Source organism: Dendrobates tinctorius, unplaced genomic scaffold (assembly GCF_039654945.1).
Source record: "Dendrobates tinctorius isolate UK_male_01 unplaced genomic scaffold, ASM3965494v1 ptg000071l, whole genome shotgun sequence".
Lineage (NCBI taxonomy): Eukaryota > Metazoa > Chordata > Amphibia > Anura > Dendrobatidae > Dendrobates > Dendrobates tinctorius.
The window spans coordinates 10,712,652-10,731,299 of record NW_027361739.1 but is presented as its reverse complement, the minus strand read 5'-3'; the positions used below and the strand labels follow the sequence as shown (position 1 = coordinate 10,731,299).

Below are 18,648 nucleotides of genomic sequence, written 5' to 3'. Positions count from 1 at the left end.
CTCCATACACACACACACACACACACACACGACTCCGTTCCATACACACACACACACACAGGACTCCGTTCCATACACACACACACACAGGACTCCGTTCCATACACACACACACACACACACACGTCTCCGCTCCATACACACACACACACACACAACTCCGCTCCATACACACACACGACTCCGCTCCATACACACACACACACACAACTCCGCTCCATACACACACACACACACGACTCCGCTCCATACACACACACACACAGGACTCCGCTCCATACACACACACACACACACACACACAGGACTCCGTTCCATACACACACACACACACACACACACAGGACTCCGTTCCATACACACACACACACACACACAGGACTCCGTTCCATACACACACACACACACAGGACTCCGTTCCATACACACACACACACAGGACTCCGTTCCATACACACACACACACAGGACTCCGTTCCATACACACACACACACAGGACTCCGTTCCATACACACACACACACAGGACTCCGTTCCATACACACACACACACAGGACTCCGTTCCATACACACACACACACAGGACTCCGTTCCATACACACACACACACAGGACTCCGTTCCATACACACACACACACAGGACTCCGTTCCATACACACACACACACAGGACTCCGTTCCATACACACACACACACAGGACTCCGTTCCATACACACACACACACAGGACTCCGTTCCATACACACACACACACAGGACTCCGTTCCATACACACACACACACAGGACTCCGTTCCATACACACACACACACAGGACTCCGTTCCATACACACACACACACAGGACTCCGTTCCATACACACACACACAGGACTCCGTTCCATACACACACACACAGGACTCCGCTCCACACACACACACACACACACACACACGACTCCGCTCCATACACTCACACACACGACTCCGCTCCATACACTTCATACATACACACACACAACTCCGCTCCATACACTTCATACATACACACACAACTCCGCTCCATACACTTCATACACACACACACAACTCCGCTCCACACACACACACACACGACTCCGCTCCCCACACACACACACACGACTCCGCTCCCCACACACACACACACACACACACACGACTCCGCTCCCCACACACACACACACACACGACTCCGCTCCATACACACACACACACGACTCCGCTCCATACACACACACACACGACTCCGCTCCATACACACACACACACGACTCCGCTCCATACACTTCATACATACACACACGACTCCGCTCCCCACACACACACACACACGACTCCGCTCCCCACACACACACACACACGACTCCGCTCCCCACACACACACACGACTCCGCTCCATACACTTACACGACTCCGCTCCATACACTTACACGACTCCGCTCCATACACTTACACGACTCCGCTCCATACACTTACACGACTCCGCTCCATACACTTACACGACTCCGCTCCATACACTTCACACACACACACACGACTCCGCTCCATACATACACACACACACACACAACTCCGCTCCATACACTTCATACATACACAACTCCGCTCCATACACTTCATATATACACACACACACACACACACACACACACGACTCCGCTCCATACACTTCATACATACACAACTCCGCTCCATACACTTCATACATACACACACACGACTCCGCTCCATACACTTCACACACACACACACACGACTCCGCTCCATACACTTCACACACACACACGACTCCGCTCCATACACTACACACACACACACACACACACACACACACACACAACTCCGCTCCATACACTACACACACACACACGACTCCGCTCCATACACTACACACACACACGACTCCGCTCCATACACTTCATACACACACACACGACTCCGCTCCATACACACACACACACACACACACACACACACACAGACTCCACTCCATACACCTCAGTCCTTGTACACACATGGCTCCGCTCCATACACCTCGTACACACGCGGCTCCGCTCAGTACACCTCGGTCTTCGTACACACCTGGCTCCGCTCCGTACACACAAGGCTCCTTTCCGTGCACCTCATACACACACAGCTCTGCTACATCCACCCTGTAAACCCCTCCTGACCCCACACAGAAACTTACCCAGCACCATGATAACTAGTACAGACAAAGACAGCAGCGTTCTGCATACACTGAGGCCCCTGATCATGTGACCCCGACTCCTCCCCCTCCTGTGATGTGACCCCCCGACTCCTCCCCCTCCTGTGACCTGATCACAGGTCTGTGCACACAGAACACATAGCCATCGCTCGCTCCTGGATGGCTGCATGCCTTCCCCCTTCTACCTGCCTCAGGGGGTGAGACATGTGGTTCACCGCGGGCCGCAGATGACTGCCTCAGGGGCCGCATGCGTGTTTGAGATCTCTGATCTAGATAGACGCAAAGGCCACTTGAGTGCTGCTCTGGTTAGTAATCAGGTCCATAGTGGGAGACATTTATATGAACCACTAGGATACACAAACATGGGTTCTTTACCTCCATTTACAGACCCAACAGAACTCACCCCTTCTAAATCTTCTTCTATATTTGTCAGAGGAGCGATTTTTACTACACGCCAGCTGTGGGATCGAAAAGTGAGAATTAGTTTCATGTATTTAACCTATTATGGGTTTACTGTGCAGTGAAAAAAAGAAAGACCTTGAAATTAGAAAAATGTTCAAAGACAAATTTATTACAGACAGACTTCTATATAACAGGACACTGAGAAAATGTCTTAGGCCGGAGTCACACGAGCGTATAATACGGACGAGTGCTAGGCGATAAAAAAAAAATAACGCATTACACACGGACCAGACGTGTGACTTGCAAGAAATACGCACCCGATGTCCTTTAACAAAAGCCAGCAATTCAGAGCGTGATACAGGAAAATCACACTGACAAGTTTAATAAAAAAAACTAAATGATATATGCACAATATATATATATATATATATATATAGTGCCTGCAAGTAGTATTCAACCCCCTGCAGATTTAGCAGGTTTACACATTCGGAATTAACTTGGCATTGTGACATTTGGACTGTAGATCAGCCTGGAAGTGTGAAATGCACTGCAGCAAAAAAAGAATGTTATTTCTTTGTTTAATTTTTTTTAAATTGTGAAAAGTTTATTCAGAGGGTCATTTATTATTCAACCCCTCAAACCACCAGAATTCTGTTTGGTTCCCCTAAAGTATTAAGAAGTATTTCAGGCACAAAGAACAATGAGCTTCACATGTTTGGATTAATTATCTCTTTTTCCAGCCTTTTCTGACTATTTAAGACCCTCCCCAAACTTGTGAACAACACTCATACATGGTCAACATGGGAAAGACAAAGGAGCATTCCAAGGCCATCAGCGACAAGATCGTGGAGGGTCACAAGGCTGGCAAGGGGTACAAAACCCTTTCCAAGGAGTTGGGCCTACCTGTCTCCACTGTTGGGAGCATCATCCGGAAGTGGAAGGCTTATGGAACTACTGCTAGCCTTCCACGGCCTGGACCGCCTTTGAAAGTTTCTTCCCGTGCCGAGGCCAGGCTTGTCCGAAGAGTCAAGGCTAACCCAAGGACAACAAGGAAGGAGCTCCGGGAAGATCTCATGGCAGTGGGGACATTGGTTTCAGTCAATACCATAAGTAACGTACTCCACCGCAATGGTCTCCGTTCCAGACGAGCCCGTAAGGTACCTTTACTTTCAAAGCGTCATGTCAAGGCTCGTCTACAGTTTGCTCATGATCACTTGGAGGACTCTGAGACAGACTGGTTCAAGGTTCTCTGGTCTGATGAGACCAAGATCGAGATCTTTGGTGCCAACCACACACGTGATGTTTGGAGACTGGATGGCACTGCATACGACCCCAAGAATACCATCCCTACAGTCAAGCATGGTGGTGGCAGCATCATGCTGTGGGGCTGTTTCTCAGCCAAGGGGCCTGGCCATCTGGTCCGCATCCATGGGAAGATGGATAGCACGGCCTACCTGGAGATTTTGGCCAAGAACCTCCGCTCCTCCATCAAGGATCTTAAGATGGGTCGTCATTTCATCTTCCAACAAGACAACGACCCAAAGCACACAGCCAAGAAAACCAAGGCCTGGTTCAAGAGGCAAAAAATCAAGGTGTTGGAGTGGCCTAGTCAGTCTCCTGACCTTAACCCAATTGAAAACTTGTGGAAGGAGCTCAAGATTAAAGTCCACATGAGACACCCAAAGAACCTAGATAACTTGGAGAAGATCTGCATGGAGGAGTGGGCCAAGATAACTCCAGAGACCTGTGCCGGCCTGATCAGGTCTTATAAAAGACGATTATTAGCTGTAATTGCAAACAAGAGTTATTCCACAAAATATTAAACCTAGGGGTTGAATAATAATTGACCCACACTTGTATGTTTAAAATTTATTAAAATTTAACTGAGCAACATAACTTTTTGGTTTGTAAGATTTATGCATCTGTTAATAAATCCTGCTCTTGTGTGAAGTTTGAAGGCTCTAACTTATTTGCATCTTATCAAACCTGCTAAATATACATACATACATACATACATACATACACACACACACACACACACACACACACACACACACACACACACACACACACACACACCGTACAGACCAAAAGTTTGGACACACCTCATTCAAAGAGTTTTCTTTACTTTCATGACTATGAAAATTGTAGATTCACTCTGAAGGCATCAAAACTATGAATTAACACCTGTGGAATTATATAATTAACAAAACAGTGTGAAACAACTGAACGTGTCTTATGTTCTAGGTTCTTCAAAGTAGCCACTTTTTGCTTTGATTACTGCTTTGTACACTCTTGGCATTCTCTTGATGAGCTTCAAGAGGTAGTCACCGGGAATGATTTTCACTTCACAGGTGTGTCCTGTCAGGTTTAATAAGTGGGATTTCTTGCCTTACAAATGGGGTTGGGACCATCAGTTGTGTTGTGCAGAAGTCTGGTGGATACACAGGTGATCGTAAGACTGAATAGACTGTTAGAATTTGTATTATGGCAAGAAAAAAGCAGCTAAGTAAAGAAAAACAAGTGGCCATAATTACTTTAAGAAATGAAGGTCAGTCAGTCCGAAAAATTGGGGAAACTTTGAAAGTGTCCCCAAGTGCAGTGGCAAAAACCATCAAGCGCTACAAAGAAACTGGCTCACATGAGGACCGCCCCAGGCAAGGAAGACCAAGAGTCACCTCTGCTGTGGAGGATAAGTTCATCCAAGTCACCAGCCTCAGAAATCGCAGGTGAACAGCAGCTCAGATTAGAGACCAGGTCAGTGCCACACAGAGTTCTAGCAGCAGACATATCTCTACAACAACTGTTAAGAGTAGACTTTGTGCAGCAGGCCTTCATGGTAAAATAGCTGCTAGGAAACCACTGTTAAGGACAGGCAACAAGCAGAAGAGACTTGTTTGGGCTAGAGAACACAAGGAATGGACATTAGACCAGTGGAAATCTGTGCTTTGGTCTGAGGAGTCCAAATTTGAGATCTTTGGTTCCAACCACCGTGTCTTTGTGCAACGCAGATAAGGTGAACGAATGGAATCTACATGCCTGGTTCCCACTGTGAAGCATGGAGGAGGAGGTGTGATGGTGTGGGGGTGCTTTGCTGGTGACACTGTTGGGGATTTATTCAAAATTGAAGGGATACTGAACTAGCATGGCTACCAAAGCATCTTGCAGCAGCATGCTATTCCATCCGGTTTGCGTTTAGTTGGACCATCATTTATTTTTCAACAGGACAATGACCCCAAACGCACCTCCAGGCTGTGTAAGGGCTATTTGACCAAGAAGGAGAGTGATGGGGTGCTACGCCAGATGACCTGGCCTCCACAGTCACCAGACCTGAACCCAATCGAGATGGTTTGGGGTGAGCTGGACCGCAGAGTGACGGCAAAAGGGCCAACAAGTGCTAAGCATCTCTGGGAACTCCTTCAAGACTGTTGGTAGATCATTTACGGTGACTACCTCTTGAAGCTCATCAAGAGAATGCCAAGAGTGTGCAAAACAGTAATCAAAGCAAAAGGTGGCTACTTTGAAGAACCAAGAATATGACATTTTCAGTTTGTTTCACACTTTCTTGTTAATTATATAATTCCATATGTGTTAATTCATAGTTTTGATGCCTTCAGAGTGAATCTACAATTTTCATATATATATACACATATATATATATATATATACACATATATATATATATATATATATATATATATATATACACACACACACACACACAGTGGGGAAAAAAGTATTTAGTCAGTCAGCAATAGTGCAAGTTCCACCACTTAAAAAGATGAGAGGCGTCTGTAATTTACATCATAGGTAGACCTCAACTATGGGAGACAAACTGAGAAAAAAAAAATCCAGAAAATCATTGTCTGTTTTTTTTTCATTTTATTTGCATATTATGGTGGAAAATAAGTATTTGGTCAGAAACAAAATTTCATCTCAATACTTTGTGATATATCCTTTGTTGGCAATGACAGAGGTCAAACGTTTTCTGTAAGTCTTCACAAGGTTGCCACACACTGCTGTTGGTATGTTGGCCCATTCCTCCATGCAGATCTCCTCTAGAGCAGTGATGTTTTTGGCTTTTCGCTTGGCAACACGGACTTTCAACTCCCTCCAAAGGTTTTCTATAGGGTTGAGATCTGGAGACTGGCTAGGCCACTCCAGGACCTTGAAATGCTTCTTACGAAGCCACTCCTTCGTTGCCCTGGCGGTGTGCTTTGGATCATTGTCATGTTGAAATACCCAGCCACGTTTCATCTTCAATGCCCTTGCTGATGGAAGGAGGTTTGCACTCAAAATCTCACAATACATGGCCCCATTCATTCTTTCATGTACCCGGATCAGTCGTCCTGGCCCCTTTGCAGAGAAACAGCCCCAAAGCATGATGTTTCCACCACCATGCTTTACAGTAGGTATGGTGTTTGATGGATGCAACTCAGTATTCTTTTTCCTCCAAACACGACAAGTTGTGTTTCTACCAAACAGTTCCAGTTTGGTTTCATCAGACCATAGGACATTCTCCCAAAACTCCTCTGGATCATCCAAATGCTCTCTAGCAAACTTCAGACGGGCCCGGACATGTACAGGCTTAAGCAGTGGGACACGTCTGGCACTGCAGGATCTGAGTCCATGGTGGCGTAGTGTGTTACTTATGGTAGGCCTTGTTACATTGGTCCCAGCTCTCTGCAGTTCATTCACTAGGTCCCCCTGCGTGGTTCTGGGATTTTTGCTCACCGTTCTTGTGATCATTCTGACCCCACGGGGTGGGATTTTGCGTGGAGCACCAGATCGAGGGAGATTATCAGTGGTCTTGTATGTCTTCCATTTTCTAATTATTGCTCCCACAGTTGATTTCTTCACTCCAAGCTGGTTGGCTATTGCAGATTCAGTCTTCCCAGCCTGGTGCAGGGCTACAATTTTGTTTCTGGTGTCCTTTGACAGCTCTTTGGTCTTCACCATAGTGGAGTTTGGAGTCAGACTGTTTGAGGGTGTGCACAGGTGTCTTTTTATATTGATAACAAGTTTAAACAGGTGCCATTACTACAGGTAATGAGTGGAGGAAAGAGGAGACTCTTAAAGAAGAAGTTACAGGTCTGTGAGAGCCAGAAATCTTGATTGCTTGTTTCTGACCAAATACTTATTTTCCACCATAATATGCAAATAAAATGAAAAAAAAACAGACAATGTGATTTTCTGGATTTTTTTTCTCAGTTTGTCTCCCATAGTTGAGGTCTACCTATGATGTAAATTACAGACGCCTCTCATCTTTTTAAGTGGTGGAACTTGCACTATTGCTGATGACTAAATACTTTTTTGCGTGTGTGTGTGTGTGTGTGATAGATATATATATATATATATATACATACATATATACACACACACACACACACACACATACACGTTTCATAGAGTTCTACACGGCGACATTCCCGCTAATTCAATTGCCGGCTTTTGTAACATCAATACAAAACCCAACATGAAGTAGGGTTTGCGTGCAAAATTTGGGACATGTAGGTGTTGAATTTTTAATTGTCAGTGTGGTTTTTTTTTTTTAACCCTTTAATAGTCTAAGGTTAATAATAGATCGGTGTCTTATTGACACCTCTCCATTGTTAAATCGGCTTATTGTCACCTTCCAATAGCAATATATTTTTCTTTAGTTTGTATTGTAACCTGTCATAGGGCTCCATTATATGTTCATTTTGCAAGCCTGCGAGAAAATCTCGGCATATGGAAACCAGGGGAAGAGTCTTGAGGAGATCATTTGCATATTCCCAGTGCCTTCTGGGATAAGTGCAGAGTCTCCGCGAGCTCAACGATCACTGGGTTTTGGCGGTTGCAGCTGAAAAGAGGAAATCGGAAAACCAGGGGAAGAGTCTTGAGGAGATCATTTGCATATTCCCAGTGCCTTCTGGGATAAGTGAAGAGTCTCCGCGAGCTCAACGATCACTGGGTTTTGGCGGTTGCAGCTGAAAAGAGGAAATCGGAAAAACCGCGCGCCTATCGTCGCGCGAAATTTGGCTCATCTTTCATCGTTTTTAAGAAATCTCAAGATGGAAGAGGCCAGGAGCCATTTGGTGAGCTGCATTTCTTGCTACATGTTCACAGATTTACCGGTGGAAAAGCCAAACTTCACATGCCACAAATGCAAGCTTGTGTCCCTGTTGGAGGAAAAGTTGCAAAATCTCGAAGAGAGGTTAGCTACGTTGAAGATCATTAAGGAAGGTGAAGAGTTCTTGGACAGAGCAGAATTATCTCTTCATGTTACAGAAAGAGAAGAAATTCGAAGTGCACCTGAAGAAACAGAGGAATGGAGACATGTGACCCAGAGAAGCAGGAGGATCAGGAGGCAGTCAGCACCCATACTGCTCAGAAACCAGTACCAGGCTCTCACGCAGGAAAACGATGAAGAAATACATCAGGATAAGACTTTGCCAACAAACAGCAACCTTGTACGCCCTCAGAGTCCTCCTGGATGGAGAAAGAAAAATGTTGTGAAGAAGAAACGGAGAGTGGTGGTCATGGGGGATTCCCTGCTGAGAGGAACAGAGGCCGCTATCTGCAGACCGGATATAACTACAAGAGAAATGTGCTGTCTTCCAGGTGCAAAAATTAAAGATGTGTCTGACAGGATATCAGGACTCTTCAGACCTACAGATGACTACCCATTCCTGCTACTACATGTGGGGACAAATGACACCGCAAGAAACGACCTGGAAATCATCTGCAGAGACTTTGAAGACTTAGGCAAGAAAGTGAAAGAACTGGGAGCGCAGGTGGTCTTCTCTTCCATCCTCCCAGTGGATGGCCATGGAACAAGGAGGTGGAATAAGATTCTGCAGGTGAACAACTGGCTACGTCGATGGTGCCGTCAGCAACGATTTGGATTTCTGGATCACGGAGTGAACTACTTATACGATGGACTACTTGCTAGAGATGGGGTGCACCTTACGAAGACTGGAAAGCATGTATTTGGAAGTCGCCTTGCTACACTTGTAAGGAGAGCTTTAAACTAGAACAACATGGGAAGGGAAGCAAAAGACCAGAAAAAGCCATACACCTGACAAATGCTATTGAGAACTCTGCTATTAGAAGTGGAAAGGAAGAACAAAGACGAAAGAATCTAATTAATAAAAATATTGGAGAAAGAGAAACCAATCACAAACTAAAATGTTTCTATACTAATGCACAAAGCATGGGCAACAAACAAGGAGAATTGGAACTACTAACACAGGAACAGAAATATGATGTAATTGGAATCACTGAAACTTGGTGGGACAATACACATGATTGGAATACAAGACTAGAAGGATACAACTTATTTGCAAGAAACAGACTTGATAAACGAGGAGGGGGTGTCGCATTGTATGTTCGAAACGCGTATATCTGCACAGAGATTGAAGCTTCAGAGACTGGGAGTTCTGTGGAAACTGTTTGGGTAAGAATACAAGGACAGAACAATGGAAAGGACACCATTGTAGGCATTTACTACAGGCCGCCTGTGCAAGCCGAATATATAGATGAACTCTTTATGCATCAGATGGCCAAGTTCTCCAAAAAATATGACATAGTTGTCATGGGAGATTTCAACTATCCAGACATTTGTTGGGAATCTCTCTCAGGCAAAACTAACAGGTCAAGGAAATTCTTATCCTCTCTTGCTGACAACTTTATCTTCCAAAAGGTAAGGGAGAAAACAAGGGGAACTGCTACCTTGGATCTAATCCTTATAAACAGGGAGGAAATGGTTGAGGAGGTAAAAGTGGCTGGGACCCTAGGAGGTAGCGACCATGCTATTTTAGAATTTTGGATTACTAGAGGTGGAAGACCTGTGAAGACTCAGACGTCAAGGTTAGATTTCAGAAAGGCAGATTTTAAGGGATTCAGAAAGAGAATTGGAGGGATCCAATGGCTGGATATCCTTAAAGACAAAAATGTCCAGGAAGGATGGGAAATCTTGAAAAATGAAATTCTCAAAGCACAGTTGTTAACAATTCCGAAAAGAGGGAAGAATAGGAAGCATTTAAGGAAACCAGGATGGATGAACACAGAACTTAAGCACATGCTAAAAAGGAAGAAAAAAATGTTTATAAAATGGAAAGAGGGAGGCATATCTAAAGAAGAATATAATGCTGTCTGCAGAACCTGCAGGGCACAAATCAGATTAGCTAAAGCTGAAAATGAACTGAGGCTTGCAAGAGATGTCAAAAGCAATAATAAAGGATTTTGGGGATATGTCAAAAGTAAAAGAAAAGTCAAAGATGCTATAGGATTTTTACAGGATGAAAATGATGAAATGGTAAGACAGGATGTTGAGAAGGCTGAACTTTTAAATTCCTATTTTGCATCTGTTTTCTCTCAGAAAGGAAATGCAACATCAACTGTTATTCACTGTCCTATTAAGGGAATAGAAGAATCCAGGATATCTATAAACAGAAAGATAGTGAGGAAACACTTAGCTAACCTAAATGAATTCAAGTCTCCAGGTCCAGATGAATTACACCCCAGAGTACTGAAGGAGATAGCAGAAGAAATTTTTGAACCCCTCTCCATAATCTTTGAAAATTCTTGGAGAACAGGAGAAGTGCCAGAAGACTGGAGAAGAGCAAATGTTGTTCCTATCTTCAAAAAGGGGAAGAAGGTGGACCCAGGCAACTATAGGCCGGTGAGTCTGACTTCTATACCAGGAAAGATCTTTGAACAAATTATTAAACAACATGTATGTCAATACCTGGATAAGAATGAAGTGATTAAACAGAGTCAGCATGGGTTTCTAACTAATAAGTCATGTCAGACTAACTTAATTTCCTTCTATGACGGTATCACTGATTGGGTGGATCAAGGAAATGCTGTAGATATAGTATATCTTGACTTCAGCAAAGCATTTGACAAAGTCTCTCATACAATCCTTATTGAAAAAATGACTAAGTATGGAATGGACAAGGCAACTGTTAGGTGGATTCATAACTGGCTTAGTGATCGGACCCAAAGAGTGGTCGTAAATGGCTGCACATCCAGTTGGAAGAATGTCTCAAGTGGGGTACCACAGGGCTCTGTCCTGGGCCCTGTATTGTTCAACATCTTTATCAACGATTTAGATGAAGGAATTGAGGGTAAACTGATTAAATTTGCTGATGACACAAAGCTAGGAGGGATAGCTAATACTAGAGAAGAGAGAGAGAGGATTCAAAAAGATTTAAATAAACTGGAGAAGTGGGCAGCAACTAACAGAATGGTTTTTAACAGGGAGAAATGCAAAGTACTACATCTGGGCAATAAAAATGAAAAAAGCATATATAGAATGGGAGGAATAGGGCTAAGTGACAGCACATGTGAAAAAGACTTGGGTATACTAATAGATCACAGACTGAATATGAGTCAACAGTGTGATGCAGCAGCAAAAAAGGCAAATGCAATTCTAGGATGTATTAACAGAAGCATACAGTCTAGATCACGTGAAGTCATTATTTCCCTCTACTCCTCTTTGGTCAGACCTCATCTGGAATATTGTGTCCAGTTTTGGGCACCACATTTTAAAAAAGACATCAACAAACTGGAGCAAGTTCAGAAAAGAGCGACCAGAATGGTGACCGGTCTGCAAACCCTGTCTTATGAGGAAAGGTTGCAGGATTTGGGAATGTTTAGTTTGCAAAAGAGAAGACTGAGAGGAGACTTAATAGCTGTCTACAAATATCTAAAGGGCTGTCACATTGTAGAAGGATCAACTTTATTCTCATTTGCACAAGGAAAGACTAGAAGCAATGGGATGAAACTGAATGGGAAGAGACACAGATTAGATATTAGAAAAAACTTTTTGACAGTTAGAGTGATCAATGAGTGGAACAGGCTGCCACGAGAAGTGGTGAGTTCTCCTTCAATGGAAGTCTTCAAACAGAGGCTGGACAGACATCTGACTGGGATGATTTAGCGAATCCTGCTTTGAGCAGGGGGTTGGACCAGATGGCCCAGGAGGTCCCTTCCAACTCTACGATTCTATGATTCTATGATTCTATGATGCTTACATGTGCAAAATACGCGGCCACACTTTGACAACGGATGACATACGGATCACTGTTCAGGGAGCATTTCTGCGTATTACGACTGTACAATACGGTCCGTATTTTTATACGTTAAGTGTGACTCGAGCCTTAGTACGATTTTATCACCCACTGATTGGAGCCCTAAATAACCCCACAGGAGATGCAAGCTGTACACTGTAGTTACTAGGGAGAGGTCAAATGTTGTCTCTTAGTCAGCTTGGGGAAGATGTCTGCAGATGTTGTGTTATAAAGCGACCTCATGTACAGCATAAAGGGGTTGTCCAGTCTAAAACCACAAGTCTTTGCTCCCTGAGGAAGAGGACGCGAAACACACGTAGGGGCATGTGTTCACACACACGTCCATGAACATGGGTAGGAACCAATAATGACATGATTTGCCCCACCACTGTTTGGACTAAAAAACTTAGAAACTTCGATGGTCACTGAACATATAGAGCGAATGATACTACATATTACCCCTTATGTGGGGATGGTGAATCTGTCATTACTTAACAACTTACTGTATAGCTATTAACACTGCCATATTTATATTTATATATATATATATATATATATATATATATATATATATATATATATATATATATACATACATACACACTCACTGGCCACTTTATTAGGTACACCTGTCCAACTGTGTGTTAAGACTTAATTTCTAATCAGCCAATCACATGGCGGCAACTCAGTGCATTTAGGCATGTAGACATGGTCAAGACAATCTCCTGCAGTTCAAACCGAGCATCAGTATGGGGAAGAACGGTGATTTGAGTGCCTTTGAACGTGGCATGATTGTTGGTGCCAGAAGGGCTGGTCTGAGTATTTCAGAAACTGCTGATCTACTGGGATTTTCACGCACAACCATCTCTAGGGTTTACAGAGAATGGTCCGAAAAAGAAAAAAAATCCAGTGAGCGGCAGTTCTGTGGCCGGAAATGCCTTGTTGATGCCAGAGGTCAGAGGAGAATGGGCATACTGGTTCGAGCTGATAGAAAGGCAACAGTGACTCAAATTGCCACCCGTTACAACCAAGGTAGGCAGAAGAGCATCTCTGAACGCACAGTGCGTCGAACTTTGAGGCAGATGGGCTACAGCAGCAGAAGACCACACTGGGTACCACTCCTCTCAGCTAAGAACAGGCATCTGATGGCTACTTTCAGCAGGATAATGCGCCATGTCATAAAGCTCGAATCATCTCAGATTGGTTTCTTGAACATGACAATGAGTTCACTGTACTCAAATGGCCTCCTCAGTCACCAGATCTCAATCCAATAGAGCATCTTTGGGATGTGGTGGAACGGGAGATTCGCATCAGGGATGTGCAGCCGACAAATCTGCGCCAACTGTGTGATGCCATCATGTCAATATGGTCCAAAATCTCTGAGGAATGCTTCCAGCACCTTGTTGAATCTCTGCCACGAAGAATTGAGGCAGTTCTGAAGGCAAAAGGGGGTCCAACCCGTTACTAGCATGGTGTACCTAATAAAGTGGCCAGTGAGTGTGTATATATATATATATATATATATATATATATATACACACACACACATATATACATACACACACACACACTTCATTGAAGATTATGGTTCCAGGTTTTTCTTCCCTGTATTCATGCATGTGGGGTGACACCATATTTTTGTTGCACCTTTGTGACCGGATTCGAACACCTCTGTTATTGAGAACGTATCACAAAATATTTTTTTGTATGGTCTTTTATTAACTGATTTGTCATTAAAAATATATCTTTTTTAATCATTACTTTTTTTGTGCTCCATGGTTTTATGTTGTAATAAAACTACAAGTCTGCAGTCACTTTGTTTTTTTCTTTGTAGGCCTCATTCCATTTTCGGTAAATAGTAGAATGAGGTGTTTTACCTGAACGCTCTATCTTGGCCTCATCTGTCCAGTACGTAATTTCCCAGAAGGAGTTTGGCTTACTCACACTTTATTACGCTGCAGTCTAGCTTTTTTATGTCTCGGTGTCAGCAGTGGGGTCCTCCAGGGTCTCCTGCCATAGCATTTCATTTCACTCAAATGTCGACTGATAGTTCGTGCTGACACTGATGCATCCTGAGCCTGCAGGACAGCTTGAATTCCTTTGCAACTTGATTAGGACTACTTATCCATCATCCGGATTATCCTGCGTTGCAACCTTTCATAAATTTTTCTCTGCCATCCACATACAGGGAGATTAGCTACAGTGCCATGGGTTGCAAACTTCTTGATTACATTTTGCACCATGGACACAAAAAAAAAAAAAAAAAAAGAAAGATCTCTTGAGATGGACTGGTAGCCTAGAGAAAGTTGACATTGTTCAACTATTTTGGTTCTCAAGTCCTCAGACAGTTCTCTTGTCTTTGTTCTCCATGCTTAGTGTGGCACGCACAATGCAAAGATTGAGTCAACTTCTCACCTTATGTTTTTTTTTTGTTTTTTTTTTTAGGTGTAATTTTCATATTGCCCACATCTGTTACTTGCCACAGGCAAGTTGGAACGAGCATCACCTACTTGAAACAAATACCCACAAATTTTGGAAAGGTGCCAACAATTTTGTCTGGCCCATTTTTGGGGTTTTATATGAAATTATGTCCAATTTGCTTTTTACTGAATTTCCGTGTTGTTCCAATACACACAAAGAAAACAAACATGTGCAACAAAATGTGTAATTGCTATAATTTTCTGGGACAAATATTTAATTTCCTCATAGATTGTAAGCTTGAATGTAGGACCATTAAGCCCCCGTCACACACCGCGATCTCGCTAGCGAGATCACTGCTGAGTCACAAGATTTGTAACGCAACAGCGATCTCACCAGCGAGATCGCTGTGTGTGACAGCTATCAGCAACCGGTCCCCCTGCTAGGTATCGCTGATCGTTGTTTAAGTGTCTGGACATTTTTGGGGTTGCTGGTCTCCCACTGGTCAGCATGCATCGCTGCGTTTGACAGGTGGGATACCAGCGACCAGGAGCTGGTAACTAAGGTACACATCGTGTTTCTAAGGGGGCGCGCTGCGCCTAGAAACCCGATGTGTACCTTAGTTACCAGCGCGTTGATGCAGGGAGCTGGTAACCAAGGTACACATCGGGTTTCTAAGTGCTGCGTGCCCCTTAGAAACCCGATGTGTACCTTGGTTACCAGCTCCCTGCATCAGCGCGCTGGCAACTAAGATACACTGCGGGTAACTAAGCGACATGCGTCGCTTGTTACCCGCGTGTTACTGGTCCTGATCGCTGGTGAAGCTGCCTGTTTGACAGCTCACCAGCGATCACATAGCGACTCACCAGCGATCCCGACAAGGTGATATCGTTGTCGGGATCGCTGGTGAGTCGCTATGTGTGATGGGGCCCTTATGCCTGGCATCTGTTGATTTATGTGATTGTTTCTCTAATGTCTTTTATGGTCTGTTCAAGTTCCCTCTAAAATGTAAAGCGCTGCGGAAAATGTCGGCGCTATAGAAATAAATTTATTATTTTTTGGAAAAACGTCAAAGGTGTCAACACTTTCAGCAATGATTGTATATATTCTATACTATATGCACAATATATTCATGATGCATGTACACACCTGGGAGTAAGGATCTCTTTGTATTGAAGTCTTTCTACTCTGGTGGTGGCTGCCACAGACATGGGTATCACGATGTTGTCAATGTCATAAGAAGTCTCCACCCGTCGTCTTCTGGCAGCCTGAAGGGTACGAGAAGAAACAAAAATCAGAAATACAATTCAAGAACACTTTAGAAAAGAAAGAAAAAAAAAAACAAAACAAGTCCATCACAGGCAGTGTCCGAAATAAACGCCACATAAGGGGGCTTGGTACTGCAGTGCCAGTCCCCACTTCCTGGTTATTTACATTATATACACACACGTGGTCAAAATTGATGGTACCCCTCGTTTAATGACAGAAAAACCTACAATGGTCACAGAAATAGCTTGAATCTGACAAAAAAAAACAAAACACAACACTATGAAAATGAACAAATGAAAGTCAGACATTGCTTTTCAACCATGCATCCACAATTTAAAAAAATAAAAATAAATAAATCTCATGAAATAGGCCTGGACAGAAATGACGGTATCCTTAACTTAATACTTTGTTGCACAACCTTTTGAGGCAATCACTGCAATCAAATGATTCCTGCAATTCAATGAGACCTCTGCACCTCTCGACAGGTATTTTGGCCCACTCCTCAAGAGCAACTGCTCCAGTTGTCTCGTGTTTGAAGGTTGCCTTTTCCAGATGACATGTTTAAGATCTTTCCAAAGATGCTCAATAGGATTAGGTCAGGGCTCATAAAAGGCCACTTCAGAATAGTCCAATGTTTTCCTCTTAGCCATTCTTGTGTGTTTTTAGCTGTGTGTTTTGGGTCATTATCCTGTTACAAGACCCATGACCTGCAACTGAGACCAAGCTTTCTGACACTGGGCAGCACATTGCTCTCTAGAATCCCTTGATAGTCTTAAGATTTCATTGTACCCTGCACAGATTATAGACACCCTGTGCCAGATGCAGCAAAGCAGCCGCAGAACATAACAGAGCCTCCTCCATGTTTCATAGTAGGGACAGTGTTCTTTTCTTGATATGCTTCATTTTTCCATCTGTGAACATAGAGCTGATGTGTCTTGCCAAAAGTTCCATTGTTGTCTCATCTGTCCATAGGACATTCTCACAGAAGCTTTGTGGCTTGCTTGTCAACATGTAATTTGGTAAATTCCAGTCTGGCTTTTTTATGATTTTTTTTCCCCAACAATGGTGTCTTCATTGGTACTCTCCCATGAAGTCCACTTTGGCTTACTCAATGACGGATGGTGCGATCTGACACTGATGTTCTTCAGCTTGAAGATCACCTTTAGGCTATGTGCACACGTTGCATCACTGCAGGATCATGTCACATTTCAGCGTGACCCCGCAGCTGACTGTGGCCTGCAGCGGTGACCTGTGGTAAAAAAGCAGGCGTGGGCCGATGAGACTACTGCTCTCTTCGGGCTATGTCTGCTGTCACTGATAACAGTGACAATAATAAATATAAATTACTTGGCGCTCAATAGTGGAAAAAGGATTTTCTTTTTATTATACATCCAGACAAAATAGACTCATATGAACGTTTTCCGTCCGCCAAAAGGACCTTCACCAGAACATTCTTTAACGAGAACGGAATAAGTTGAGGTATGGTGAAAAAAAAAGTCTATTATGCTGGGACCCAAAGCAGTGGGTATATACTGGATAAGGTAAGGCACAAAAAGGCAGCTAGAGGAACAGCACGTTATGTTACGTGCTCAATTTGCAATGGAGTGTCCACGTCAGGAATCCAGGGTGCTGGTTTTTTTTCACCATACCTCAACTTATTCAGTTCTCGTTAAAGAATGTTCTGCGTTCATATGAGTCTATTTTGTCTGGATGCATAATAAAAAGAAAATCATCTTTTTCCACTAATGAGTGCCAAGTAATTTATATTTATATTTGACGGATTGGATACCTAACTTGAGCACCAACTAAACCATTCACGAGTGCCGTGCTCTCTATTATTACTGATAACAGTGACAGCAGGTGCCACTGATGGGAGAGTAGTATCTGCCGGTGTCTGGATCACAGTTAAAAAAAAAAAAAAAAAAAAAGGAAAATTACATTTTCACATAAATATAAAAACCCATTATACGCAACTCACCAACATATGCTTACTGTCCGCTGTAGTCCAGGTAATCCAGATTATCCCAAGACAATCTCACGTGTAGAACAATCACATCGGGAGATGTGACCGCTCTACCCGGTGATACATTGACAGGCTAATCGCTCCCGCAGTGTATCAGCTGATCAGCTCCGATGCCCTCAATTGCGGCACCGCTGTGTGGCAAAGTCTCACACAGCCCGCAGCTGTCTGCCTAGCCTTTGCTGGTTTGAATTTATAGGTGGAGCCCATGTCAATTTTTTTTTTTTGAGTTCCCCTGTAAACTAGTCAGTAAAAGGCTAAGCAAACAGCTGTG

The 18,648-nt window shown here is 43.5% G+C and overlaps 1 protein-coding gene across 5 annotated transcripts in view; it reads right to left on the bottom strand.

The window, feature by feature from the left end:
* KANSL1 (KAT8 regulatory NSL complex subunit 1) overlaps nt 1–18,648 on the bottom strand; it is a 127,952-nt gene that overhangs the window by 6,658 nt on the left and 102,646 nt on the right. For all 5 annotated transcript variants that reach the window (XM_073582378.1, XM_073582379.1, XM_073582375.1 and 2 more), the window contains 2 exons: nt 16,235–16,353; nt 2,611–2,665 (listed from right to left, as the gene is read on the bottom strand). In XM_073582378.1, the coding sequence (XP_073438479.1) occupies nt 2,611–2,665; nt 16,235–16,353 (174 nt within the window). The remainder of the gene's footprint in view (nt 1–2,610; nt 2,666–16,234; nt 16,354–18,648) is intronic.